General features: G+C 43.9%; 1 protein-coding gene across 1 annotated transcript in view; it reads right to left on the reverse strand.

Annotated features, from left to right (window-relative positions):
• LOC126531608 (uncharacterized) overlaps nucleotides 1–27,928 on the reverse strand; it is a 67,426-nt gene that overhangs the window by 39,267 nt on the left and 231 nt on the right. The window contains exons 2-6 of the mRNA XM_072288452.1: nucleotides 24,411–24,506; nucleotides 13,836–13,931; nucleotides 12,782–12,913; nucleotides 10,792–10,901; nucleotides 5,182–5,228 (exon numbers count right to left, since the gene is read on the reverse strand). Coding sequence (XP_072144553.1) covers nucleotides 5,182–5,228; nucleotides 10,792–10,901; nucleotides 12,782–12,913; nucleotides 13,836–13,902 — 356 coding nt within the window. The 5' untranslated portion in view covers nucleotides 13,903–13,931; nucleotides 24,411–24,506. The remainder of the gene's footprint in view (nucleotides 1–5,181; nucleotides 5,229–10,791; nucleotides 10,902–12,781; nucleotides 12,914–13,835; nucleotides 13,932–24,410; nucleotides 24,507–27,928) is intronic.

Consider the following 27,928-nt stretch of genomic DNA (forward strand, 5'->3'; position numbering starts at 1 on the left):
GGAACGCTTTCAAGTATAAAGTGCACGAGATGACGACAAAATACATTCTCTTTCGCAGTTTTTGTTCTAACCCAAAAGCACCATGGTACAACGTCCGCCTTAAACGGCTATCTAATCGTAAGAAACGTTTTTTCAGGGCAGCTAAGTGCTTTCCCTCCGAACAGCGTTGGGCTTCCTATAAGCTCGCTAACAATGCTTACATCGACGAAATAAAAGATGCGAAAAATAATTAAATTCAATGAGCATTGCGCGCAATGCTTAATAACGATCCTAAAAAGTTTTGGCACGTTATTAATCCTCCCAAATGTAACTCCATTCAGCTAGTTTATCCCAGTGGCTCTCCTATACCGAATGTCGATTGCCCAACTGTACTTAACAGTGTTTTCTGTAAAACATTTTTCAACCTCTTCTAGTAATTTGCCTGCTTGTGAGGCCAACTATGAGTACCTGCCAATGAATCCCATTATTATTGATCCACATGGCGTTGCCAAAATAATTGAATCGTTGAAAGTGTCATCAAGTCCCGGTTCTGACCTTATACCTGCTGCGTTCCTTAAAAGCCCTGTTTTGTATTCGTCTATTATTCTGGCTAATATTTTTCAGCAGTCACTGGACACCCACACAATCCCTGTTGATTGGAAGGTCGGGGAGGTGGTGCCCATTCGTAAATCCAGTAAAGAAGACTCGCCTAAAGATTATTGACCCATATCACTAACAAGCATGCCATGTAAAATCCTCGAACATATCTTGTACTCACACTTAGTAACTTTCCTTGAATCAAATTCATTTTTTTTCGCCTTATCAACATGGTTTTAGGAAGACTTTCTCGTGCGAAACTCAGTTACTCTGTTTTATCCATAAACTTAATCTCATTCTAGACGGCGGCTCATGCGCAGAATGCCTTTTCCTCGATTTCTCGGAAGCATTCGACAAAGTCTGCCATACATTACTTCTCTTTAAACTTAGTCAACTTACCATAGATCTTAAAATATTTTCATGGATAGAACAATTTCTTCTGAACCGCTCGCAGTATGTAACATGTAATGACCAAGAATTTTTTTCCATCCCTGTTCATTCTGGTGTGCCGCAAGGCTCAGTATTAGGTCCTCTTCCCTTTTTAATTTATATTAATGATCTTCCTGCTTGTGTTTCGTCTAATATTAACCAGTTTACCGATGACTGCAATATTTTTCGTGAAATTACAGACCATAATAACACTACCATGCTACAAAATTATATTGACGCAGTGTCTGCATGGTGCAAGAAGTGGCGCATGGAACTAAACGCTACTAAATGCAAAGCTATGCATGTCTCACGTGTGACATCTTCTCCTGCCCTTTATCATTTTAACAACGTACCGCTCGAAACCGTAACATCATACCGATACTTAGGTGTTCACATAACGTCTTCGCTTTCATGGTCCCTGCACATTGAACAAATAATTAACGCCAACAACACGCTTGGCTACCTTCGTCGTAACTTTTCATCCGCCCCGATTTCACTGAAGACACTCTTGTACACCACTTTAGTAAGGGCAAAATTAGAACACGCTGCTTCAATATGGGATCCGGGTACTGAAGTTTTAATGAACACTTTAACTCGTTCAGAACAACGCTGCACGGTTTATTACAGGAAATTACAGCAGAGCATCCAGTGTAACGTCTATGAAAAATACATTGAGCCTGCCTCAGCTCGCCCATCGCCGTCAGTATTTTCGTCTTTGTTTATTTCATAAACTTTATTATCACAATCCCTACTTGCGATCCATCTTGATATGCGAGCCTTCATATGTCTCTGCCCACACTGATCACCGACATAAAGTTAGACTCATTTCTTGCCGAACCAAATCTTGTTTTCAGTCTTTCACTCCCCGTGCAGCATACGAATGGAACCACCTTTTCGAAACAACCGCCGCCATTGAAGACAATTGCCTGTTTCGCACTACTTTAGCTAATACTGTTACTTCAGGAACCACCTAGATATGTTATACACTTTTTGCTGCATTTTCTTGTTTTTCAAATTTTTGTACCCACCCTCCTCTGTAATGCCTTTGGCCTTGAGGTTAAATAAATTAAACGAAATAAAGTGTTATCTCAACAAACGTTTGCTATATAATTTTTCAAGATTTAGGAAAGGGTGTACTTGACAGCGAGAAATGTGCTGTGCGGTGAAAACAGCTTCAGTAAATATCACTGAAGGCTAACTGGAGCTCTTCATTATTTCCATTTATTCACGCAATTCATATTACAGATATTAGCAATAAGGTGACACAAGTAATCGGTTTTAGTAGCTGGCATACAGCACATGAGCGAAAATTAAAGTAACAGAAGACTAGTCCAGAAATGAAATTCAATATAGAAAAACAGGGGCTGAACTTGCAAAAGAGTACGCATTTGGGCTGGTTGGGTTCACGGTTACGAGCAGTAAACAGCGCTAAACAGCAGGGCGAAGAGAGGGACACAGACCACAGCACTAACGACCAAGTACCTTTATTCTTTTAGTCAGCATATATATATATATATATATATATATATATATATATATATATATATATATATATATATATATATATACTATACCGCTATCTCAAAGCACAGAATCAACAGAATTCAGCGTGCGCGGGGGGAACAAATTGCAATCAATGCGATAGGCAAGCTATCTCCTCGGAAGTAGAGAAATGGAGGGAAGGCTTACACCCGCTTCGCTGCTGTTAGGAATATGGAAAGCTTCGGAAATAAGATGAGCACGGTCATCGCTGTATTTTGACAAATAGGTCGCATCTTTAAAAGACGGCTTGCAGCTGCATTCAATGCAATTCAGTGATAATTGACCATCTCTAGCTTGTTCTTGAACTTCGAGTATTTGCGCGTGCGGTCATTGATGCAGCGCCCCGTTTGACCAATATAGAAGCGCTTGCATTAAAGAGGAATCTTATAAAACCACACTGTCACAACAGTCAAAAACAAAACCTCTTCCTGTGCTGCTTTTTACAACTTCTTTGTTGTTGCCGGTCACCCGATTGATTTGATGGCACAGGCTACCTAACTTATTTCTGGCAGTGCACACCAACCTAGAGCCTGCCCTGCTGATAACCTTGATGATATTATGCGCAACCTGGCGCACATATGGATAACTGCAACCATATGCCTTGAGCGATTCTCAGATTGAGTAGCTGCCAATTGCTTTCCTTTAAGGCTTGTTGCGAGGCTTTCAGCGACGCCAGTTGAAAGCGGTAACGGGAAACCTGCGAACTTCAGCCTGGCTACTTGCAATTCGAAGCTTGCATCTACTTCGTGGTCCCAAGACCTGATGAGGGCCGTCTTCATGCAGGATCTTGCAATACCGCACTTACTATCTTTGAGTGCGCGGAGAAAAAGGAAAGAAGTCTCTTGTGAGACCGAGGAGCTTAACCCCAGCATACATAATTGCTTGAGAACGATAGCTCTAAGTCTATGAAACGCAACTTCTTGTGTGACGAATGCTCCGTGGTCAATTCAAAGGAATCTAAAACTGTGCGGAACACGTCAAATATTATAGCAGCAGCAGACTGTGTGTCAGGAGTTTTAGTATTGTAAAAAAATTAAAGGTAACGTATCGCATCGCTTTTACATTGCTCGTCTGGCTGAGCTTAGATTTATGATTGCGGTCATAGCTGGCCAATAAAATGTCGTTTAAAACGGGCTATACATAAACCGATGCACACACCTTTCTTTGGTATAAAAAGCTTATCCTCCATGGTGATGAAAGTGGAAAGCATGTAAAACCTTAAGAGCTCTAAAACCCTGGCGACATTGACACCACATACATTCTGAAACTTAAAAACACCGTATTTGTTAATGCAATGGCCAACTTCGATGCATGCATCTTCTTCGGGCAAAGAGTAATATAAGTCCTTGATGTCCACGGAAAAGGCTCGGGCAGCCTTTGGACATTCCTCACGGAGAAAAGTGGAGACAACACCTGGCGTCTTTATGATTAAGGGGTCAGCGATGTCGAGGAGGCACAAAAACTTTTGCAGGAAGACTCCTACTTGTCGTTGCCAGATTCCACGCTCAGAAACAATGGCCCAAAAAGGGCACAGTTCCTTGTAAGTCTTAGCGCTGAAAAAGACGGAAAGACTGGTTCCTTTGCAGCTTTTATAGAGCAGGCCAGCTTCGAGAGTCCGGCTTTTTCGTAAAGCTGAACAGCCTTTCTTTTCACTTTCGCATGAGCTACTCCATGCACTTCCTTGAAGTTGCCTAGACTGGCCGAATCTGCTTTGCTCTTGTACAAGCCATCAGGCATCACGACAAATCCACCTTCTTTGTAGGATAGGAGCAGCTTGAGCCCCGCATTCCGAAGGACGGTCACTGCTGTGCGGAGCCAAACTGTGTTGCCTTTTTTAACCTGCTGGGGCAGGCAGTCAACACCTTCTCTAATGCATCTGTCAGCTTCATCTGTTCTTGCTCTACCAGCAGCTGTCCTGATGAGGCTGAGTAGTCCTGTCTTGCCCAGAACAGGATGCTCACAAAATTTAGGATCAAGCTTGAGTAGATCAGCAACATTCTTTGGGATTGAGGCGTTTCCGCATGTCGTTACCTCTTGGCCTTGCCCTGGATTTCGACGTCCTCTCCTATAGCCAGTCAAACCACCAAGTTGCCCCACAGGAAGTCGTCTGTCTCAGACACCAATCGCAAATCTTGAAGATTTGCGATTGGCGAGGTTTGATTTGAACTCAAAGTTCAAGAAACAAGCTAGAGATAGTCCATTATCGCTGCATTGCAATGAATGCAGCTGCAAGATGTCTTTTAAAGATGTGACATATTTGTTAAAATACCGCGATGACCGCGCACGTCTTATTTGCAAAGCTTTCCACATTCATAATAGCGGCGAAGCATGTGTAAGCCTTCCCTCCATTTCTCTCCATTCCGAAGGAGATAGCCTTCCTGTCGTATTGATTACAATTTATTCCCCCTGCGCATACTGATTTCTGTTGATTCTGTGCTTTGAGGTAGTGGTAGAGTATGTATATGCTGACTGAAAGAATAAAGACACTTGGTTGTTAGTCAGCGCTGTGGTCTGTGTCCCTCGCTTCGTCCTGCTGTTTAGCGCTGTTTACTACTCGTAGAACTTGGAACTCAGTAAGCCATCGGAACATGCATGTCATTAAAGTGAGTGATAAAAAGTGTAGCTTGCACTTACTTGCAAACAATAGTATTTTCGTCAATGTTAGGCTCCTTCTTCTTCAGCTGAAATAGATTTTGCAGCAAATAAAACATGAGGTGGTTTTTATTATGTTCATGTCTTCAGCAAAGTCAGTTATGCAATGTCTGTCGGAAATCATTTAAAAGATCCTGTAGCAGCACCCACATGACAAATTGGCTCACCCTTTCCTCGTCTGTGCTTATTTTTATTAAGTTCGTAGTAGCACGGGCTGTTACAGTCGCGTGAATTGTTACATGTTTCTTTGTACATTGTTCTTAGACGTCTAATGTTAGAGCTCTGCTTCAGCGCACGATAAATGAACACAGAGCGCTGACTTCCAACAGAGCTCGAGCACAATGTTGATTGCGCAAAACAGGGTTGGCTTTCTGCCCACTACTGCATGTGCGGATGTAAGCCAAGATACAAAAAAATTAGTATCGTCGCAAAACACAGGGATCGTGTCATGCGTGAAATAATCGAAGCGGGAAAAATTCTTTGCTTAAAGGATGGGTGCGTCAGCACTCTCTCTGTCGCGCTAACTGATAAGGTCAGATACCTTGGGCTATCACTATGGTGAATTTTGTGTGGCTTTGTTGTGGCGTTCTGCGCATGGTCGGTGTGCTAGTGTGCGGCTAGCTAACTTGCTATGCCTTCTGAAAAGAAAATAAATTGTTCGAAGTGAGCGCTCTGTTCTTTCTTCTGTCCCCTCGGCTGTGCTTGTGCATATATTCAAACTTTAAAGCATGTTTCGCCAACAAGCCCAATCCTACACCCTTCTCATCCTATTATCGTTCATGTACCCGGAAAACCCTTGAGGAGGAAGTGGAAAGGGTGGGGCAGCTCAGCATTGAATAAAACAAGGTAGCACAACTTCTTTCCATAAAACACTAAACATTAAAACAAAATGACTACAGAAAAAATTGTCATATTGCACAGCAATCTGTCAGGAGATGGAGAAAAATTTTGTATGTATTACTAACGCGAAGTTTATAGTTTCAGAAAGCTCTTCAAAAAGTTTACTAATGTATCGTTATCAGTTATACGTGCAATGTCAGCCAGTAACAGATTTCATTAACGAAGGGCAAGGAGGAGTGGTGAATAAAATAATTTCATTTTAAATTTAATACACCTCGCGGTGACTGCGGAAACGGCCTTCCGGCGCTGACAGCGACGTTAAGTATTCAATTCCTGATGTGGCTGTTATTCCGATAGACGATGATTAGAACATTGCCGTAGTTGAACGCGGTTTGGCCAAGTTTGTGCGGTTTTGCTTGCTTTGGGAAAGGACACAGACGCTGCTTGGCGCCGTCAGCAACTACCGCATATAAAATTGCACCACAAGACAACACACAGACGCTGCTCGGCGTGGCAGCATGAGCGAGCGAATTGACCTTCATGCTGCGTCTCGCTTCATCGCGAACTAAGCATCGAAAGCGCAGTTGATACGAAGCTACCAGCATTCGGCGTACTTTGTACACATCGCAGATGGCTTTCAATATATAGGCGCCCATGCTACGAACGCAGCACCGGCTGGTAGCAGAAGGCTAAGTCGCAGTTTGACCTTGGCTGAGCTTGAAAAAAGATGGTCAATTTATGGAACCAGGCGTTTTCTGGGTTTGTATCTGCAGTAGCAGAGCTATCGCTCTAAAAAAAAAAAACAGATTAGTACAAGCGAACATAGGTGCTATTCTTAGTGATTGAGACGCAAGGACACACGACGGGCTGCAGCTTGATATTAACATAGCGCATGGCGAGTGATTGTGCTAATGTTTGTAAAAAAATGACATAAGTGTGGATAGTGTGTGTTTTTTTAGCAGTGAAAGTTTAGTTGACAATTTTATTCCCATTAGCTTCATTGTAATGAGTACAAGTTTTTTGTGATGAAGTGATCAGCTTTATTTTGTAGAGACTCATGTTTCTATATTAGGTGGGTCTAGTGTTGGTTCCAAATAAGTGCGTATCCAATTTTAGAGTTTACTAAAGTAACATAAGCAAGAATTCTAGCAAAAAGTAGTGGTGAAGCGAATTGTGCCGTACGAAGCCAAGTTTCTTTTAGATGCCTTGCTTAATATTGTGTCTGTGTTAGCGTTCTAAGACAGATCAGCTGACAAAGGGACAACAAAAAAATTTTCAGCCCACACTTAAGTTATGGGCACGCTATTTAATGCATACAGCCAAACTGTGAATTTAAAAATTCGTAAAAACGCTCATGAACATGACGAAGAGTGGTATGTGAGGCGGATGTTCGGAGCAGAACACATATGTGTTTACTCTGACCACAGACCTATTGTGGGATACATAGGCACTTTGCAAATATTTAGGTTTAGAAGTAGCACATAAGAAACAGCAAGCAAGTCGCAGCAGAAACTGCAAGCAATACAGGGATCTTAGATTACAATGACTTTATCAGCGGCTTTGCTTTTGCTCATTCGGCGCATTTAAGGAAGTTGTCTTAATAACGTTGCTCGAAGCAAGCAATCCTCTGTTTAGCTCGTTGCATTGCCACCAAAGGGGGGTGCAGGTAACCACAATTTCTTTCTTGTATAAATTCTTTCTTCAATCTTGCTCACTCCATCCCTCAAATTTTAAAACCATTTTCGCAAACACAATCTATTTTTCGTAACACTAGACGCACATTCCTGAAATTGTAGAAGGAGCTCAAAATCGTAAATCTTACACCAAATTCGAGAGAGTTCGCAGGTATGTTAATGTATGGTTCGATAACATGTAATAAGCAGTTGTCGTAAATACAATGGCTCTTCTTTTAGTGATGTTCATTTCTATTTGCCACTCTTTACACCATTTAATGATCTTATCTAAATCAGACTAGGTAGTCCACATGCACAAGGCTTGTAATTTGTCGATAAATCACACAGTAATCAGCAAATTGGAGTGTGGAACACACACTACAAATCTCGTTAATATAATTTAAAGATATCTAAGTAACGTTAGCGATAATTAGGGCCTTCTGATTGCCAAGACCTGTTTTTAAATGCGTAAGCATTTCTACGCCTACCTAACGAGGAAAAGTAAAACTCTTGCTTGGGCTAGTTGATTCATGCTTGAATGAGTAAAGGCAAGGGGCAAAAGACCAGGACTGAGGAAGGACAGAAACGACAGGACTGTGCCACTCGGACTTGAGTGTTTTGCATAGGCGCCTGGCGTGCCCTGAAGATGGTTCCAAGACGCCGAAGGTAGACTGTACTTCCAAAGGCACCAATTTTTTTTTTCTCAAGCAATACGACACCACTCGATACTGACAAGCTGAGACGGCGATCAGGTTGAGGCACAAAATGGCAGGATCGGGCGAAAGCTTTCTTGAAAGAAAGGGCCCAATGTAGAAGAAATATGCTCAAGTAAAACTCTTGCTTGGGCTAGTTGGTTCATGCTTGAATGAGTAAAGGCAAGGCGCAAAAGACCAGGACTGAAGAAGGACACAAACGACAGGACCGGCGCTACTCGGACTTGAGCATTTTGCATACGCGCCTGACGTGCCCTGAAGATGGTTCCAAGACGCCGAAGATAGACTGTATTATCTGATCCATTATGGATCCATTATGATGTCCAAATATTCCAATTAGAACCGCAGTGTTCCAATGGGTCAATACAAATTGGAATTTTATGACGAATTACACTACCAAACATTCCAACAAGCATTTCAACTGGAGTTCCGATAGGAAAACTGCAGTTTCGATGGGTCCCAGATTGGAGTATGTACAACCAATTGGATTAACAAGCATTCCAAACTGGGAGGCTAAATAGAAAATTATGCCCCCATGGGCATGACTACTTGGAACTGTCAAATCCAGTAGCAGTATCCGACCCGCCCCCCCTCCCCCCCATTAAAGTGTAACATAGCAATTAGTTTCCAGTTGATTATATTTGGGTCCAATTGCCAGCAATTGGTGGGACCAGTTCGACCCATTTACTCTTTTTAATTGTCTAAGACTTTGATATCGCAATCAATCCTTCGCCTTTCGGGCGAAACCAACATCTTTTACAGCATAATGACCCTGTTAAGCGCCCCCGCCCCATTGGTATCCTTGTTCTGACACTGTTGGAGTAGCTGAAACCCCCTTTCAAAAACTGAAGGGCAAACAGAAAGCCAAGCCACTAGTGGAAAAAAACGTCACAAGGTGTCTCTTATATGCAAGAAGTGGCTCTCAATCTGAAGAAGGTAGGTAACAGATTCAAGGCACCCACTGTTCTTGTGGCTCCGCGGCAGCTGGCTGGCTTGTGCCTACGCATTTCAGTACCGCCAAAGCTGCCCCCGTATGGAAAAAAATGCTGAGCCATATGTGGCCTGCGTGGTCAACTTGGTGTACAAAATTCCGCTTGCTTGTTGTAGGGTATATATGGGCGAGACGGCCACTGTGGGGGGGGGGGGGGGGTTGGCTTAATGACATGGCAAGGGAACATAAGCTTTTTGTCAAAAATAACATTACTGCACATTTGCCTATACACTGTTGTTCGTGAATGTGTGAGCCAAGCCTTTCTAACATCCACATACTCGGTAGAAGCAACGATGCTTTGGCCCGATAATTAATCGCAGCATGCGGCGTCAGTAAGAAACACGACATTTTTATCAGCAATGTGTTTGTGGCTCTGCACAGCACTGAACGTCAATTCTTTGAATGTTTGACTAGGCTCACTTTTTAGAGCGATAACTCTACGACTCCAGGTACAAACTAAAGAAACTCCTGGTTCCGTAAATCTGACCTTCAAGCTCAGCCAAGGTCAAACTGTGACTTAGCCTGCCACTGTCGGCGGCTGCTGCCTACGCTGCGTTGGCGCTCATATTTTGAAAGCGATCTGCGATGTGTACAAAGAGCACCGAGTGCTGTTAGCTTCGTATACGCTGTGCTTTCAACGCGTATTTCGCGTTGAAGCGAGACTCAGCACGAATGTTAATTCACTCGCTGCTGCTACCGCGCCGAGCAGCGTCCGTGTGTTGTCTTGTGGTGCAATTGTAGATGCGGTAGTTGCTGACGGCACCGAGCAGCGTCTGTGTCCTTCCCCAAAGCAAGCAAAACCATGCTATCGCTCGACAAACTTGGTTTAACCGCATTCAACTGGGGCAATCTATTTTCGCAATTATATTTCATTTGGCTAATTGCAATGCGCGAACGTATTTGCGTACCTTGGTACCTTTCCTATAAAAGTAAACATGTCTGCTTCGAATAAACTTAGTTGCGAGTGGCGCTCTTTCCCGCGCTTTTTGTTTCTTTTGTCTGCGTCCTAACACAACGCAAACTGATAGAACAGAAACACTGAGTTTTCAGTGCCATGTGGACTAGATCACTGAAAAAGAAGGAAAGAAGCAGATTGCTAGCAGAGACGTGCCCAAAACCTTGAGAATACATTGAAAATAATTCCATGTAAACTTTAAATTGATGTCGAGCGCTCATGAGGCATGATCAAATTCATGATTAAGTTGCAAAGGAAACGATGACTGCTTTCAGGTGGGTGGGCGTGACCCTCTAGCCAAGGCAGATGGCTTGGCTTGACTGAAGAGTTAAGTGAAGAGGTAAATGTTAATGTATTTAGGTAACCTTGCTGTAAAAACACTGATAAGATTTTTACAACGCAGTGAACACGCAAACTCACCATCGCAACAAGTTGTGTTTTGTCCATGTTGCACTCCTTGGAACTGCTGTCGACAGTTTCTCTTTTTTGGCGTGAATTGGAAATCTTGAATCTAATGGTGACCTTCCTGCCTGTGAAGAGAACGAAGACAAAACTGCTGTTTCATGACCTACAAGACAGGCATGCCATGACATTCATGTCATGACTTAAAATTTATGTTCGTCATACATTCTTGTCATACTATGCCAATTTTGGTACATGTGAAGTTAACGAAACGACAATGAGAGCACGAAGGCGTAGGCGGCTAGACAGATACATATTGTCAAAGTGGCAAATGTTCGCCGAGGAAGGCTTCGCATTTAGTATCTTGGTACATATATGTGTCATAATGCAATTGAATAATATTTCTTTATAAATAAGTGCCTGGTTGAACCCTGAACTGCGCCACTATACGTAAAATATTATGAATGAGGCATTCAAAATACTACAAAAAGTTAATCGCTAAAGCCTAAACTGTTGTATCGAGAAGATTTGTCCGTGCATTAGCCTGGCGGCGAAGCGCGCTTGCTTCAAACGTAACTTCAAAAATTTTGTTGGGTGTAGGCTAATATTTGTTTCTAAGTGTATTTCTGTGTCTATAGACTAAACTACATTGTTCAAGGAATAACAAATTTTCCCTTTTATCCAAAACAGACGTAATGCTTTTGTTCAATATCAAAGCACTGCTGCATGCACATGAGGCACATTTGTGCTCATGGCTATTTCTGAAGTTTTTTATTTTATTTTAGAAATAACTGACAATCCAGTTCACCGATAGACATAATCTTTGTTGGTGTTATCTCTCTGTGAATTCGAAATACGTTAAAACGAATAATGTCGCCACCTTCTTCACCATCAGATAAGACAAGCTATAGATCTTCCCGCACAGGGGACAGTAGGAATTCAGCTTATAAATGTGCCATGGTTTGTAAACTTTTCTTTTTGTTTCGTTGATATTGCGAGAACCGGTAGCTGATATTTCGTTACGCGTTTGATTGAAGCCTTCAGCAAACACAGTGGCCGGCTGAACAACTCGGCGCTTAGCACTGACAATTAAACGCACAGAATCGGCGTCGCGAAGTCACTTTTTGTAGAGCGCAATACATTTCATTGAGCTAATTCAACAAATACTCGCAAATTGTTCAGTTTCACTGTAATATGGTGCTCCCACCCGCGTAAAGCATTTCTCTTTCATACGTGTTACATGTAAAAATGTTTAAATCAATGTCGCATTTGAAGCAGCATGCAATAAATTGTAAGTCACATCTACAAGGAGCTTTCAAAGGTGTTAGCAGTCGTACGTAGGGATGACAAGGCGTAAAATATTATGTGGTCAAGTGCGTGAGAACAGCCAGATGACCAAAAATATTTTTATTCTTGAAATGCTTAGAAAAGTTCAATAAGAATTGGCGGTAAAATGTGCAAGCAAGACATCCTCTATAACAAGAAACTACAAAGTATTCTATACAAAGACAGTATGGAGGAGGCTACGGTAAAAGTTAACAAGGGTTACTTTGGAGTTAGAAGGAGCATGACTTCCATGCATGCAGCTAGAATGCGCATGAAATAAACGATGCAACGTGCACACTAGCATGGTCAAGACAACAAAACTGTGTGGAAGCAGGAATGGTGGCTCGAACTTCCCCCGAAAAAGCAGAGGCATGATGCATGGGTCCCATTCCTGTCGTGCGTGATGTCGTGGTCAATTTGTGCTCTCCGCAACCACAAATATATTTTTCGCCATTTGCTTATTTGTTTTAGTACACATTCAATTCTGCTTAATTTAAGAATCTTTATTCAGTTTTTTTGTATATGAAAGAGCGGGCTAATGTTTAACTTTCTAAACTCAGAGTATGAATGCCATAAAAACAGCTACCATCACATTCCACCCCCTCCACTTTTTGCTGTCTTTAACGAGGCGGCAATCTGAAGTAACTACATAGTAGTGTATGTCTGGCAGGCAACTACTTACCAATCTTACACTGTCCATCATCGCTTTCTTTCAGTCCTGACTGACATACACATATAAATTCTCCATTGTGAGCTTTGCATTCCTTGTACGGAAATTTCTTGCACTCTGTAGCCTTGTCCTGCGGACATGTATCTGAAGCAAAGTTCAAAATGGCATTCTCGTTTAAGAAGTAAGTTATGAAACACATCACATTACACTAATTTACTACACATTGTGACCAGAGGCAATAGCTTCGTGCAGTACAGAAAAAATACTACACTATAGTTACTATTCATACAATGTTCTGCGCTTATTAACTGGAGTTTGCTATTGCCTGCAACAACAGTCAAGCGCGTCTCTTGTCATGACGACTATACCATTGGATCAAACCTTAAAATCAGTAGAATGTGATTTGACAGTGTTCTCTCAGGCTGATGGTCAGAACTTGCATGCACAAAGACGCTCTTTGTGTCATTGTCCTTGGTAGTTATGTGGACGAATGTGCAAAAATTTGTTCTTGTAAATTCAAGAACACAATGCCATGCCACACGGATATTACACGGCACTGTGCCAGACGCAAAGCTCTGGAACAATGGTCTATTCTAAGATTACGGTTGAATACATGTCTCTCGCAGACTGCCAGAGGCCTCAGCAGCACCAGAGGTCTCAGCAGCAAATTATTCGTGGCGGCGTTCCATTAAAATAACGTTTTTTTTTGCTTGCTAGTTATGCGGGCGCTTTCTGGTAAGTCAATCACTCGTGCCGCATTCAGAAAAAACCGTATTGCAAAGGGTAATTGCACTGCAATTTCAGGGGACCACAGGCCACTTCCCATTTATAACTGCAGAATAGAGCGTAAAAGGGACTGCATGGCTCGAACATGGAGAGATAAATAGTAATGGCATCACGTGGTCAAAATGCGCCGTCTATGCTAGGCTTGAAGTCGTCGCCACAGAAAGAAAATCTTATACGTATTAGAACTAACCAAACATCATGAGGAAAAAAATGAATTTGCGAAAAGGAAGGAAACAGGGAAAGCAGGGGGTGGGAAGAACAACAAAAACTTGTCAATTACCTGTGCAGTTGGCTTGTTCCCCAGTATCATCACAGGCTTTTTGCATATCTCGACACTTGTTTTTCATTTCTTCAGTGCACGCTGTGGGTCTAGGCACTTTTGGAATAAAAAGAAAGGGTGACAATGAGGACAGCCACATTGATATCCTTGCAGAATGTAAAAGCAAAGTGAAAGGAATTCCTATGCTCCCCTTGCCTTGCCTGGTCGATTACCGCAAGACTTCCATATTTCACTCCTGTGTTTGAAGCTGAGATTTTGGCGATGATTCTTGTGCTGTGAAAGCTCCCTCTGAACGCATTCACTGCTTTTATTATCAGATTCCCTCTCGGTTAGTTCTTCAATTACCACTTCATCAAATTCTTCAGCATTAAAGAAAAAAAGGCGGCAGATCCCACGCCCTGTGGGAATCGATCTTACACGAAGCAGTGTACGGGGAGCCACCAAGTTAACAAAACGACCACAAGAGCACCGAGACAGAGGCGACTGTTTCATGACCTACATGACACGCATGTCATGACATTCATGTTATGACCTTTATTTATGTTCGTCATACGCTCTTGTCATACTGTGCCAGTTTGGGTATATACGAAGTTAACGAAACGACCATAAAAGCACCAAGACGAGCATCGAAAAGGCTGTCCTCCGCCTCGGCACCACCAGCCAGGACTGGTTGTCTGGGATCGGCATAGACAATCCGTCAGTATCGCGTTTGGAACGCCTTCGCCCGACGCGTTCCTGTCCCCCGCATGGATGGATGGATGGATGTTATGAGCGTCCCCTTTGGAAGGGGGTGGTGGGTTACGCCACCAAGCTCTTGCTATTGCACTGGCTAATGTCCTACCTAGGTTAATCAATAAAAAATAAAAAAAAACACTATGAACTACCACACCCAAATTTTCTCATCCCCTATTGCAAACTGTGTTTTTGTACGCCTCCGTGTTTTGTCGTTTCCCAACTTTTCTTCCACCAATCCTCCAATCTCCTCTTACTAATGCCTGTTGCGGGCATGCTTACTTTACCACTGCTCCCGCTGAACCCAAGGGCTCAAAGAAGCCAGTGGTGCCTAAATCGACCGCTGGGTAGACGACTTCACATTCTAATAAAACATGCTTCATAGTTTCCCTAACTTTATCGCCGCAAGCACATGCTTCTTCCTTCTTATATCTCGCTTTATAGGTGCGTGTTCTAAGGCATCCCGATCTCGCTTTGAAAAGTAATGAGCTTTCCTTTCAGTTATCATAAATGGTTTCTTTCCTGATTTCGTTTTTTCCTCTTAAGTAGTTAATCAGGGCAGGCTTCTTTTCCATTGCCGGCACCCATGAGATTATTTCAGCCTCGCTGACTTTCCGCTTGACCTTCTTTGTTGCTGTGTTGCCCACCCTACAGGCCGCATACTTGCTGGTAAGCTTCCTAGTTCTTTTCCTCCACTGTGAATCAATGTTTTTCCTGTACAGATACCTGAACACTCTCCCAGCCCATTTACTTTCTTCCATATTCCTCAGTCGTTCTTCATACTCAATTCTACTGTGAGGTTCCCTCACTTCAACACTAGTCCAGCCCATATGGCCCTGCACAACTCCATTTGTAGTCTTCCCGTTAGCGCCCAATGCGACGTGACCCACTGACCTTTAGTTCCCGTCGAGTCCTGATTGTACCCCTGATTTAAAGCAAACAACCGCATTTCCAAAAGTAAGTCCTGGAACCATTACACCTTTCCACATACCTCGGAGGACTTCGTACCTATTGTATCCCCATAGCGCTCTGTGCTTCATAATTGCTAAATTTCTCTTCTCCTTTGCTGTTATTGTTTTTTCCTGTGTTTCTATAAATTTATTGCCCTTGTTTATCCATATACCAAGGTATTTATATTCTGTTACCCGAGGTATTTCCTGGCCCTGTATCTCCACTGTCTGTTCACTGCTTTCATTGAATACCATAACACCTGATTTTCTAACACTAAATTTAAAACCTAAATTGTTGCCTTCCTCTCCACAGATATTAGCCAGACGTTGCAAATCACTTTGCTTGTTAGCTAGCAACACAATGTCGTCCGCATAAAATAAACCTGGGGGCTGCTGCTCTACTGCCGTACCCGCCTGTTCGTATGAGAGATTAAACCCGATATTACTTCCTTCTAGCGCCCGCTCCATCCTCACCATGTACATCATAAACAGCAGTGAGGATAAAGGGCACCCCTGCCTCAGTCCCTTGTTGATATGAACTTTCTCCTCGCTCCTCATTCCTTCCCATTCGATGCAAATGGTATTTTCTAGGTAAATCTCTCTCAAAAGCTGTAGACAATCGTCACCCAAGCCTTCCCCTTCCGGAATAACGCACAAAATGTTGCGGTTTACGTTGTCATAGGCTCCTGCAATGTCTAAAAAGGCCACATACAATGGTCTGCTTGCTGCTTTTGATATTTCATTACACTGAGTAAGAACAAACAAGTTATCATATAAACGCCTACCTATTTTGAAGCCATTCTGAAGCTCTCCCAAAATGCCATTATTCTCTGCCCATGCTTGATGCTTTAATTTGATTGCCTGCATTGCTAGCCTGTATATTACCTATGTAATGGTCAACGGTCTATACGAGTGAATTCTATGTTTCTCGCCCTTACCTTTATAAATTAAATTCATTCTACTTTGTCGCCAACTGTCTGGTATTCGTCTATCGTTTAAAGTTTATTCCACTGCTTTCACCAGAGCTTGCTTACTTTTTGGTCCTAGTTCATTAAACAGCCTAACGGGAACCTCGTCTAGCCCCGTGGCTGGGCGCTTAGGAATTTTCTCTTCCGCTTACTTCCAGTTGAAATTCGTCAGCACCAGCTCCTTTTCCACTTGGGTCTCTTTCATGCTCTTTTTATCTTCAAATACAACCTTGTCATTGGCGTCGAAATATTCGGCTGTTATTTTTCGGATGTAATTTATTGCCGCTTCTCCTTCCAGTCTGTTTTCATCTTCGTCTAGGATATGTTGTTGTATTGTTGTTGACTTCCTGGCTAATAATTTTATGTGGTTTCAAAATATTCTAGGTGCGGCCTTCTTTTTCTCACATATTTCTGACAACCAACGTTCACTTTCACCTTTTAATTTTGCTTGCACCAGTGTTTGAACCATAGACTTTTTCTCCCGGTATATTTCCCATTTACTGGTTACTTCATCCTGTGGCAATTGCGCCTTCTTTGCCTGGCTGTGCTCTCGAGATGCTTTCTGTCGTTCGGCGATCGCTTCTCGTATCTTCTTGTTCCACCAGCTTTTAGGTTTCTTTCTTCCTTTCCAACGAACATGTTGTTTCTCTTTTCGTATTTCTGTCGTTACTACACTTAGAAGCTCACCATATTCCCACTCTTTACTTGGCCATTTGCCAAGTTCTTCCTCGACTCTAGTGACTATATTTGCTATTTGTTCAGCGTTCAAATTTGAACGGGCCATTTTGCGCTCCTTGCTCTCTTTCCCAACTAATATCCCATTTTCAAAATGATACGTTTATGGTCACTATCTTTGCTGCTAAACTCTTCCTCATCGATGACCATTTCTCTCTACTTATCATGAATTCCTTCTGTCATCAGACAGTAATCAATGGTCGATTGCCGGTTTCCCACTTCCCACGCGTGATCTGCCCTTCACACGTAGGCCCTGTATTCACGATAACGAGGTTATGTTGCTCACAAAGGCCTAGCATTGACTTCCCGTTGGTGTCGGTAGAGCCATCTAAATCCTGTATGTGGGCATTCATGTCACCTAATAGGACAAGTTCAGCACCATTCCCCCGAAACCCTTAATATCAGCGCTTATGCATTCCACTAACTCTTTGTTCTTCTCTGTGCCGCAACTAGCGCTTTTCGGCGCAGCCAAGCGGTCGATAATGCAACTACCGCTGTCACTTTCGCTTCCATTGCAACCCTCCCGACGCGGCAGGCCGCACTTTTTTTTTTATTTATCCAGCAGCCGTGTTAATGGCTGGAAAAGTGCTAATATGCTACTTACTACATCGTGCAGACTCAGTCATTTCGTTTAAAACGTATTGTGCATATAGTGGTGTTTCTTAACGTCGAACGTGTTTAACTAGATGGTGGTTCCATCTAGGAATAGTGCCGCGAAGTAGTAGTTTACAAGTTTATCGTTTCAAGCATTTAGCTTCAGACAATAATTACTAGAGGCAACTGTGGCGCTCTATGGGAGCTTCAAGCAGGGCTGTTAAGCCAGCTTGCATGGCTAGGTATGTGTATGAAACCTTGTGAAAGCGCCTCTGGGCGGCACCTGTTCATAAAAAGTTTTTTTAATCAATAATACCTCTTGGGCTGCATAATCTTGAGTTGCATGATTTTTAAGCCGCTTAGTAAGCTGGACAGATTTGATCTGGAATACCGCATAAACATTTGATGTTATGGGTGAGATTTTCCAATCGGCCCCCTTCTCTGCAAAAAATGTGGCCATTTAAATGCGGGCCGCATATGCGAGAGCCTCATAAAATAAGTCGCATACGCAGTAGGCTGCTTGGAATGAGCCATTTATAAGAGTCGAAATTTTGATCTACTTTCCGCGTTATATGCGTTGTTTTAAGCCGGTATTGACTAAGAGTGTACATGAATTTGCCTGAACTTCGTCCGTTTGGCTTCAAACGGCTTTGTGACTTTGCAAAGTCATAATTGGCAACAATGTCGTGCGTTATAAATATATTAATTAATCGTGAATATAATTATCCGACAGCAGAATTAAAACGCAGGACCTATAGCACAGAAGTATGATATAGAAACATCACACCAGGGACGCACGCGTCGACAAGTGGCATAGAACACCTTCTCTCGCGGGTACAGTGATATAGAATGCTAGTATTCTGGGTCATTATGCTCGCGGGCAGGACAGCGCGTTGAGTCGCTTGACTCGCTTCGATCCATCGGTTGCACTAGAAAAAACCGACGCGTCAGAAACACCGCAAGTGCAACACAACACTAGGGATCACCACCGAAAATTTAAACAAATCATATATATAAACGATATACTGCAGGTTAATATGTGTATAATATATCCGGCCTGTCTCTATAGCTAGGCTTACATGAATGTGTCAGCAGCGTGTCACGTTCGTTTGCGCACCACCAATTGCTATGAGACAGCATTTACACGGGGCACATCCGCCCTCGTCCGAAACCAGCTAAAACTGTTTTGGGCGATTTGCATTTTACCGGTGAGTGGATGAGAGCACATGGCGGCATGCATCCCTCTCCCTTAGTGTGACGCGACATCGTTTACATGCGTTACGCAAGACGACTTATACCAACACGAACATGTTCTAGGTTGTCTCGCTAATACTGTCTCCTGTTGCATCAGTGCAATTCGGTTTCCATTGCAATGCGATGGGCTGGAAAAGTGATGCGATGCGCCACTTGTCGCATTCATGTAAGTTCCGCCTGTAATTCACTGCAAATAAAAACATTTCTTCGTATAACATAGTGCTATTTATTATAAGAACTTATGCATCGAAATCCACAGTTCACGTACATGCATACATTGTTCATGAGCCAGTCCGACGCCTCCTCTATTTTTTGCAGTGCCAGTGCAGTCACTCACTCGCCAATGGGAGCCACTGGTGCGCCGTAGTTCAGTGAGTTGTCGCGATGCGACGCTACCCAGATGGTACGACTGATTGCGTCACGCGCGCGTCTGACTCGCGCCGTTGCCGTTTCTCTAGAGAAGTGGTAGACGCTCTGTCCCTGCGTCTGTCAGGTTGGCACGAGTCTTACAGTCTTCCTCCGACTTCCGTCGTGAGGTGCCACCCAGATGGCACTCTCCTCCACGATCGTAAAGCAGGTGCAAACGCTAGCCGACGGGGGAGAGTGGGAAAGGATAGGAGAGGGGTGGTGAACGGTCTGATCGGTCGCATCTGGCTGGCATTGAAAAAAAAAATAGAGGAGGCGCTGGCCAGTCACACCAAGAATGCTTCCCTTTACTTAGATGTTAGCTGGAGTTTATTTAGTCTACCTACTTTTTAAGTATGTTATCGTCCTTACAGAAATGGGTCGTTATCGTGCCTCACGATGTTTGTATACTTTGTTGAAACAAACCTATTCTAAGCACAGACATAATAACGTTAGAAATGTTTACTTTATTAAAAGATTTAGGAAACATTTAGGTACCATTTGTTTTACCGTTGTATGATAATGTAGAAAAATAGAGCCGGCAGCCAGGACACCTACAAGCGTAGTAACGACGGCAGTGCTCTGCGGTCTAGCTCGGCGGGCATCTATGAGCGACAGCCCTCCTTGAGTAGGACCACCGTATCTGAGGAGAGAAGAAAATTTTCTGCTGACGTCCCTGCGTGTTTCACGTCAAGGACGTCCACCTTTCACGCCATGGCAACTACGGTGTCGTGGACTCCCTCGAAGGCCCAAAGCCTTCGATGTTGTTGTCTCTACGGGGAATGGTCCCGAGACCGTCGTCGACATGACGGCCTGAATAGTTGGCCTTTTGAAGTTCTACTGGGTTCAGCACAATGGAGGCCTCAACTTCCAAGTCACTGTCAAGAGCATGGCTTCCATAACTGTAATCGTCGATGCTGGCTGCCTTGTCATCGGTGGCGAGCGTTGTCCTGTCGTTCTCGCTGGCCCGGAGGTCACCAACGTAACCGTGCCTTTTCTTGCCGTCCTTCGTTCTGAATGAAATCGTCGTCCAGGCACTATCAACATACGGCAAGGTTATCTGTCAATGCTGGTCTTATGAGCAGAGGACATGGCGTGCTCACAAGCACCCGCTTCGTTCGGATGGAAATGAGCACCATGACCCCTGTTCCCAATTACCGGCGGGTCTCTGGTCACTGTGTGACGTTTCACTACCGCGACTTGCAACACGTGTGTCGTCGGCTCTAGCGACCACTACAGTGCACAGGTATCCATGGTCACGAAAGCGAAGGATGTGACCATCCTTGTTGGCTTTGCGGGGATGGTCACCCTACGGTCGTGTGCCCTGTGCGGCGTTCATACTCAGACGCTGCTGCTGGAGCCTTTGCTCTCTTATCACCGGCGTCAGCTGCGGTCGGGACTGCGCGTGACGCCGTATCCGAATAAATTGCCCTGACACCGCTTCAACGAGCGTCGGACAATGACAAAGAAGCATGAAGCTCGGGCAATCACAGGACGCCATGTTTGCCGGCCTCCTCGACCGAAAAAGACCGTGCTATTAATGACGTGGCCGGTCGCAACACGCCATATTCGCTGGCCTCCCAAGCAGCGAAGGACACGCATGCTACGGCCAATAGCGCCTCCGCTTCGGCTGCTATCATCACTCCTCCTGATCGCACCAAGGTTTTAAACATGACGGAAAACCTGACCTTGCGACTTCTAAGCTCGATAAGCCAGCAAAATCTGATTTGGCCTCACCCGCCTCAATTACGTCGCCTACAACGCCGCAGCCGATTTGTGGCTCTTCTGCAAAAGGCACTGCCCCGTTGTGAGTGAGCGCCAAAGTTGTCGGCGGCGATGACATTGATCCCACAGCCCAACCGCTACTGACATCATCATCATCAGAAAACAACTTCAGCCTTGGAGTTGACAGTAGCGTTGGACGCTCGATCGCCAAGCCTGGATGGACTCGATCTAAAAATGGCGGTCCCACGAGACGTAAAGCGTGCCCGCGTGTCAGCCTCTGGCTCGGACGGCGCCCCGTATTGCCGTGACGAGTTACAGCGACCAAAGAAACCGCGGCCTTCTTTGGTAGGGTCGAAGTGTGCTCTGTGACGTGTATAGTGTATGCCCCCTGGAATCGTTCCCGTGGCGCCGACTTGAACAATACAACCAGGTCAGTTCGGTGGCACTTTTTTTAACTAAATATGGATGACACCCTGAATATTATTTCGTTAAACGAACAAGGTTTCTCAAGCCAAATAAAATAAGCCGCAATTATCAGCGTAGCCCCCGCTAAAAATTGTGACAATCTGTCTTTCCAAGAAACAATTTTTTTCACCAATGGAAATGTTCTAGCTTTCATACGCGCTTTCAATCAACATTGTTGTTTCTCTTTCGCGACATAACGCTCTTGTGCTCTAGAGCTCTCTGGCGAGATCATCATGCTTTTTTATGATGGGACAGGGTGGATATTGCCATTTGATTGTGCACTATGTTACGCATTTTGCGCGCCTATGGACCCGCACAGGCCACTGGCCCAGTGATATCTTTCGTGACTTAGACGTGTATTTCCAAAACGGTCGTCACGTGGTGCTTGTTGGAGATTATAATTTTGTTTTAGACCGGCGAGCAGATGGGCAAGGCGCGAACTGGGGTCGACTTGACTGGAACGCACGGGAGCTGCGTCGTCTCGTCCAGAACTTTTCGCTGCTGGATACATAAGGACATTATATGGTTCTTCATCTGTCTGGACGCGGCGACGCGGCGTGTTGTCACGTCAAGATTGCAGATGGCAGATTGCAGATTAGACTGTTCCTATGTGCCAAGCAATTTAGCTCAGTATGTCTCACAATCTAATGTGATAAGGTTACCGTTATCTCCGGTTTATATTTCCGATAAAAAACCAGTTATGCTTGAAGTTTACTTCCCTCCTTCCTCAGCATTAAAGCCTTGGCGCCTCGATACCCACATTATACATGACGCAAGCTCACGCTCTTGTTTGTCAACTATCTTGCGCGCATCGCTTTCTAGATCTGACCCAGAGTCATGTGACGCGCTCAAGGTGCAGTGGCGTTTGCAATGTTAAGTTGAAGGTCGTGCACTGAGACGACTTATGCCAAAAGAACTGGCGGATACTGCCACGAAGCTCCGTATTGCCCTTCGGGTCAGTCGACTGACTGCGCTGATGCGGTCATGGCAGCGTGAGCTATGGAGGCGTCTGCAACGCCTCATCACAGCGTCGCCTTTGTCAGCGGCTACTTGGCGATGCAAATCTAGTCCGTGTGCGCACTCTGAAGTTCTGCGCTTTGCAAAAAACTCGCTTTGTAGACGACCGAATACATGCGGTTCTGCGGCCTCCAAGAGCACTTCTTGTTATTCCGTATCCCGCGCTTGATTATTCGCTCTTTGTAACGCATTTTCAAAACATGGCGCGTACGACTGTGCAATTGGGTCATGGTACTCAAAGATGTGGTACAATGCTAGTGGGCTCCCTCAGGTTCCACTTGAGGTGACTGACAGTCTTTGTGAACGACTCAAGTTGATGAGGTGAAAGCAGCAGCATCGTCCATGAAGGTTTCTTCCTCTGGACGCGCAGTACAGAACTGCTCTGGCGCGCTGCGCTTCGGCAACAACGCTCTCGCGGTGGGTTGGCGTTCCCATCCGTGTCTGTCCGCTGCCGGCTGCTCTGCGATTTCTTCTTCGCATGCTACAACGTGGAGAGGGCTCGACGCGTGAACTCGCCTGCTATGTCTTTGGCACGAAAATTCATTGCATGTTACGGGACGTACAACTAAATCGCGGGCCACAAGTGTTTAACGTAGCTGAATTTTACTCTATGGCCGTGGCATTTTATCGCCACCTACAAAAGGTATCTCCTGACGTAGACCTTCCGGAAAACCATGCTGAAGATACAACGTCAGTTTTACTGCATCTTCTTGATCTATCAACGCACCGCTCACGTTCCAATAATGCATCCTGGGGTGCGATAACGGCGACCTTTCTGCCTGGCCACCTACACGACTTCATGTGACGCCTAATGTGGCAAGTGCTCCGAATGCGTGAAAGACTAGAGCTGTAGGGGATAGTCCCATCTTCACTGTGTCCAAATTCCCCTTCAAGAATCCCACAAGCATGTGCTGCTTCAATGCGCCGTTGCTAGGGTATCTTGCACTGCAGTGCATGCTAGCTTATGCGACCTTGGAATTCACCGCTTTATTACACCTGGCGGCTGCTCAAGTGGTCGCTTCGCGCAAATTTTAATTGCTGTGGGGGACTTCGGTATGTCGCGTAACCGGTGTGAAGCAGTTCCCGCGGCACATCGTAGCCGCACTCTGTTTACACTTCTGTAAAGTCTCTATACTAATCTACTGTCGTTTCAGCCAAAGAAGTTATTCTTCCTTGGGGAAAAGGAGTTACCTGGACAGTGGTCATGCCATTTCCTGAAGGTGGCTATTGGAGGCGTATGGCCTAGTGTTCGACCAGCCTTGTCCTTGAACCAAGGCCATCAAAAGAATTCATTGAATGTGCACAGTATGTAGGTGCCCGTGATTTCTGTGTGCTCTCCTATGCATGATCATTTTTGTATATCCACATCTCATAGCATCACTTCACTATGCAAAGTGCTTCTGTCAAATCACCGTTCTTCATAACCTATATGTACATTGTATCTAATGAAGATCATTTTATTTAATGTGAAAATTAGTTTATGTGGTTATATGTTAGTAAATGTGGACTCTGACGCTTCTTTGAATGCGTCTTGGAGCTTTATTGTCCACGCTGTCTTGTAAATGTAATGAAACAAATTTATATATATAAAATATGAAAGAAAATATTATGAACTTAACATATATATATATATATATATATATATATATATATATATATATATATATATATTTATATATATATACATACACACACTATCAAACGAAATGTTGGCAACGGAGTTTGCTCACCTACGCACTGTACACCGGTTGCTGTCTTTTCGCACACCTTCTGCTCGCTTTCACATTTTTCTTTCTCCTTGGTGTCGCATGTCTTCTTTGGGGGTTCTATGGATGATGATGCGAAAAGAGTAAGAGAAAGCACCCATATACTTAATGGAAAGCTGTTCTGAATATAAGCAATGTTGACCATTGCAATACACGCATCATAATTGTGTTGGAGGCTTACTTTTAGCGCTGTCCCGTAAATGTCGGGAAATAAATGTCTAAACTTTCTATATATATATATATATATATATATATATATATATATATATATATATATATATATATATATATATATATATATATATATGCCGCCTTGGAATCTGATCCTGGCAACATTTAACGCTACAACGTTATGTAGTGAGGCGGGTCTAGCAGTACTATTGGAGGAATTGGGATATAATAGGGCTCAGAGCAGCTAGGAGGACGAAAGAAGCATATACAATGCTAAAAATCGGGCACGTCCTGTGCTACCGGGGCTTAGCGGAGAGACGAGAACTAGGAGTCGGATTTTTGATTAATAAGGCTATAGCTGGTCACATAAAGGAATTCTATAGCATTAACAATAGGGTGGCAGGTCTTGTTGTGAAATTTAATAAGAGGTACAAATTGAAGGTCGTACAGGTCTACAGCCCTACATCCCGTCATGATGACCAGGAAGTCGAAAGCTTCTATGAAGACGTGGATTCGGCGACGGCTAACGTCAAAACAAAATACACTATACTGATGGGCGACTTGAATTCCAGGGTCGGCAAGAAGCAGGCTGAAAACAAGTCAGTGGGGGAATATGGCATAGGCGCTAGGAATAGCAGGGGAGAGGTATTAGTAGAGTTTGCAGAACAGAATATTATGCGGATAATGAAAACCTTCTTCCGCAAGCGGGATAGCCGAAAGTGAACGTGGAGGAGCCCGGATGGCGAGACTAGAAACGATATAGACTTTATACTCTGCGCCAATCCTGGCATCATACAAGACGTGGACATGCTCGGCAAGGTGCGCTGCAGTCGCCATAGGATGGTAAGAACTCAAATTAGCCTAGACTTGAGGAGGGAGCGGAAGAAACTGGAAGAAGCCGATCGATGAGTTAGCGGTAAGAGCGAAAATAGAGGAATTTCGGATAAAGCTATATACAGAACAGGTATATAGTGTTTAGTGTTTAGGTTTAGTGTTGAAGATATGAACGACAATCTTATGGGCATCATTAAGGAATGTGCAAAAGAAGTCGGTGGTAACTCCGTTAGACAGGATGCCAGTAAGCTCTCGTATTGGAGACGAAAGATCTGATCAAGAAACGCCAATGTATGAAAGCCTCTAACCCTACGGCTAGAATACAACTGGCAGGAGTTTACAAGTTAATCAACAAGCGTAAGACAGCTGACTAATAGAAGTATAATATGGAAAGAATTGAACATGCTCTCAGAATTGAACACGCTCTCAGGAACGGAGGAAGCCTAAAAGCAGTGAAGAAGAAACCAGGAATAGGCAAGAATCAGATGTATGCGTTAAGAGACAAAGCCGGCAATATCATTACTGATATGGATGAGATCGTTCAAGTGGCTGAGGAGTTCTATAGATATTTATACAGTACCAGTGGCACCCACGACGATAATGGAAGAGAGAACAGTCTAGAGGAATTTGAAATCCCACAAGTAACGCCGGAGGAAGTAAAGAAAGCCTTGGGAGCTGTGCAAAGGGAGAAAGCAGCTGGGGAGGATCAGGTAACAGCAGATTTGTTGAAGGATGGTGGGCAGATTGTTCTAGAAAAACTGGCCACCCTGTATACGCAATGCCATTTGACTTCGAGCGTACCGGAATTTTGGAAGAACGCTAAAATAATCCTAATCTATAAGAAAAGGGACGCCAATGACTTCAAAAATTATAGACCGATCAGCTTACTGTCCGTTGCCAACAAAGAATTTACTAAGGTAATTGCAAATAGAATCAGGAACTCCTTAGACTTCCGTCAACCAAAGGACCAGAAAACATTGCGTAAAGGCTACACAACAATAGACTATATTCACACTATCGATCAGGTGATAGAGAAATGTGCCGAATATAACCAACCTTTATATATAGCTTTCATTAATTACGAGAAAGCGTTTGATTCAGTCGATACCTCAGCAGTCATGGAGGCATTACGGAATCAGGGTGTAGACAAGCCGTATGTAAAAATACTGAAATATATCTATAGCAGCTCCACAGCCAGCGTAGTCCTCCATAAAGAAAGCAACAAAATCCCAATAAAGAAAGGCGTCAGGCAGGGAGATACGATCTCTGCAATGCTATTCGCAGCGTGTTTACAGGAGGTATTCAGAGACCTGGATTGGGAAGAATTGGAGATAAGAGTTAATGGAGAATACCTTAGTAACTTGCGATTTGCTGATGATATTGCCTTGCTTAGCAACTCAGGGGACCAACTGCAATGCATTCTCAGTGACCTGGAGAGGCAAAGCAGAAGAGGGGGTCTAAAAATTAATCTGCAGGAAACCAAAGTAATGTTTAACAGTCTCGGAAGAGAACAGCAATTTACAATAGGTAGCGAGGACTGGAAGTGGTAAGGGAATACATCTACTTAGGGCAGGTAGTGACGGCGGATTCGGATCATGAGACGGAAATAATCAGAAGAAAAAGAATGGGCTGGGGTGCGTTTGGCAGGCCTTCTCAAATCATGAACAGAAGGTTTCCATTATCCCTCAAGAGAAAAGTGTATAACAGCTGTGTCCTACCAGTACTCACGTACGAGGCAGAAACCTGGAGGCTTACGAAAAGGGTTCTACTAAAATTGAGCACGACCAAAGGAGCTATGGAAAGAAGAAAGATAGGTGTAACATTAAGGGATAAGAAAAGAGCAGATTGGGTGAGGGAACAAGCACTAGTTAATGACATCTTAGTTGAAATCAAGAAAAGGAAATGGGCATGGACAGGACGTGTAATGAGGAGGAAAGATACCCGATGGTCATTAAGGCTTACGGACTGGATTCCAAGTGAATGGAAGCGTAGCAGGGGGCGGCAGAAACTTAGGTGGGCGGATCACATTAAGAAGTTTGCAGGGACAACATGGCCACCATTAGTACATGATCGGGGTAGTTGGAGAAGTATGGGAGAGGCCTTTGCCCTGCAGTGGGCGTAATCAGGCTGATGATGATGATGATACCTATAGACTATCAAACAAAATTTAGGAGAGTGAGTTTACTCACCTACGCACTGTAAACCGGTCGTGGTCTGTTCCCACACCTTCTGCGCGCTTTCACATTTTTCTTTCTCTTTCATGTCGCATATCTTCGTTGGGGCGTGTATGGACGACGATGGGAAGAGTGTAAAAGAAGGCGCCGACATACTAAATGGAAACCACTTCTGAGGAGTACAAGCTATCCTCGGACATATTGACCATTGCTACACACGTAATATTTGTGCTGGAGTCTTACTTTTAGCGGTGCGCCGTAAGTGTAAAGAAACAAATTTCTAAATTATATATATATATATAT

This window comes from Dermacentor andersoni, chromosome 5 (genome assembly GCF_023375885.2).
Source record: "Dermacentor andersoni chromosome 5, qqDerAnde1_hic_scaffold, whole genome shotgun sequence".
In the NCBI taxonomy this organism is placed as follows: Eukaryota; Metazoa; Arthropoda; class Arachnida; order Ixodida; family Ixodidae; genus Dermacentor; species Dermacentor andersoni.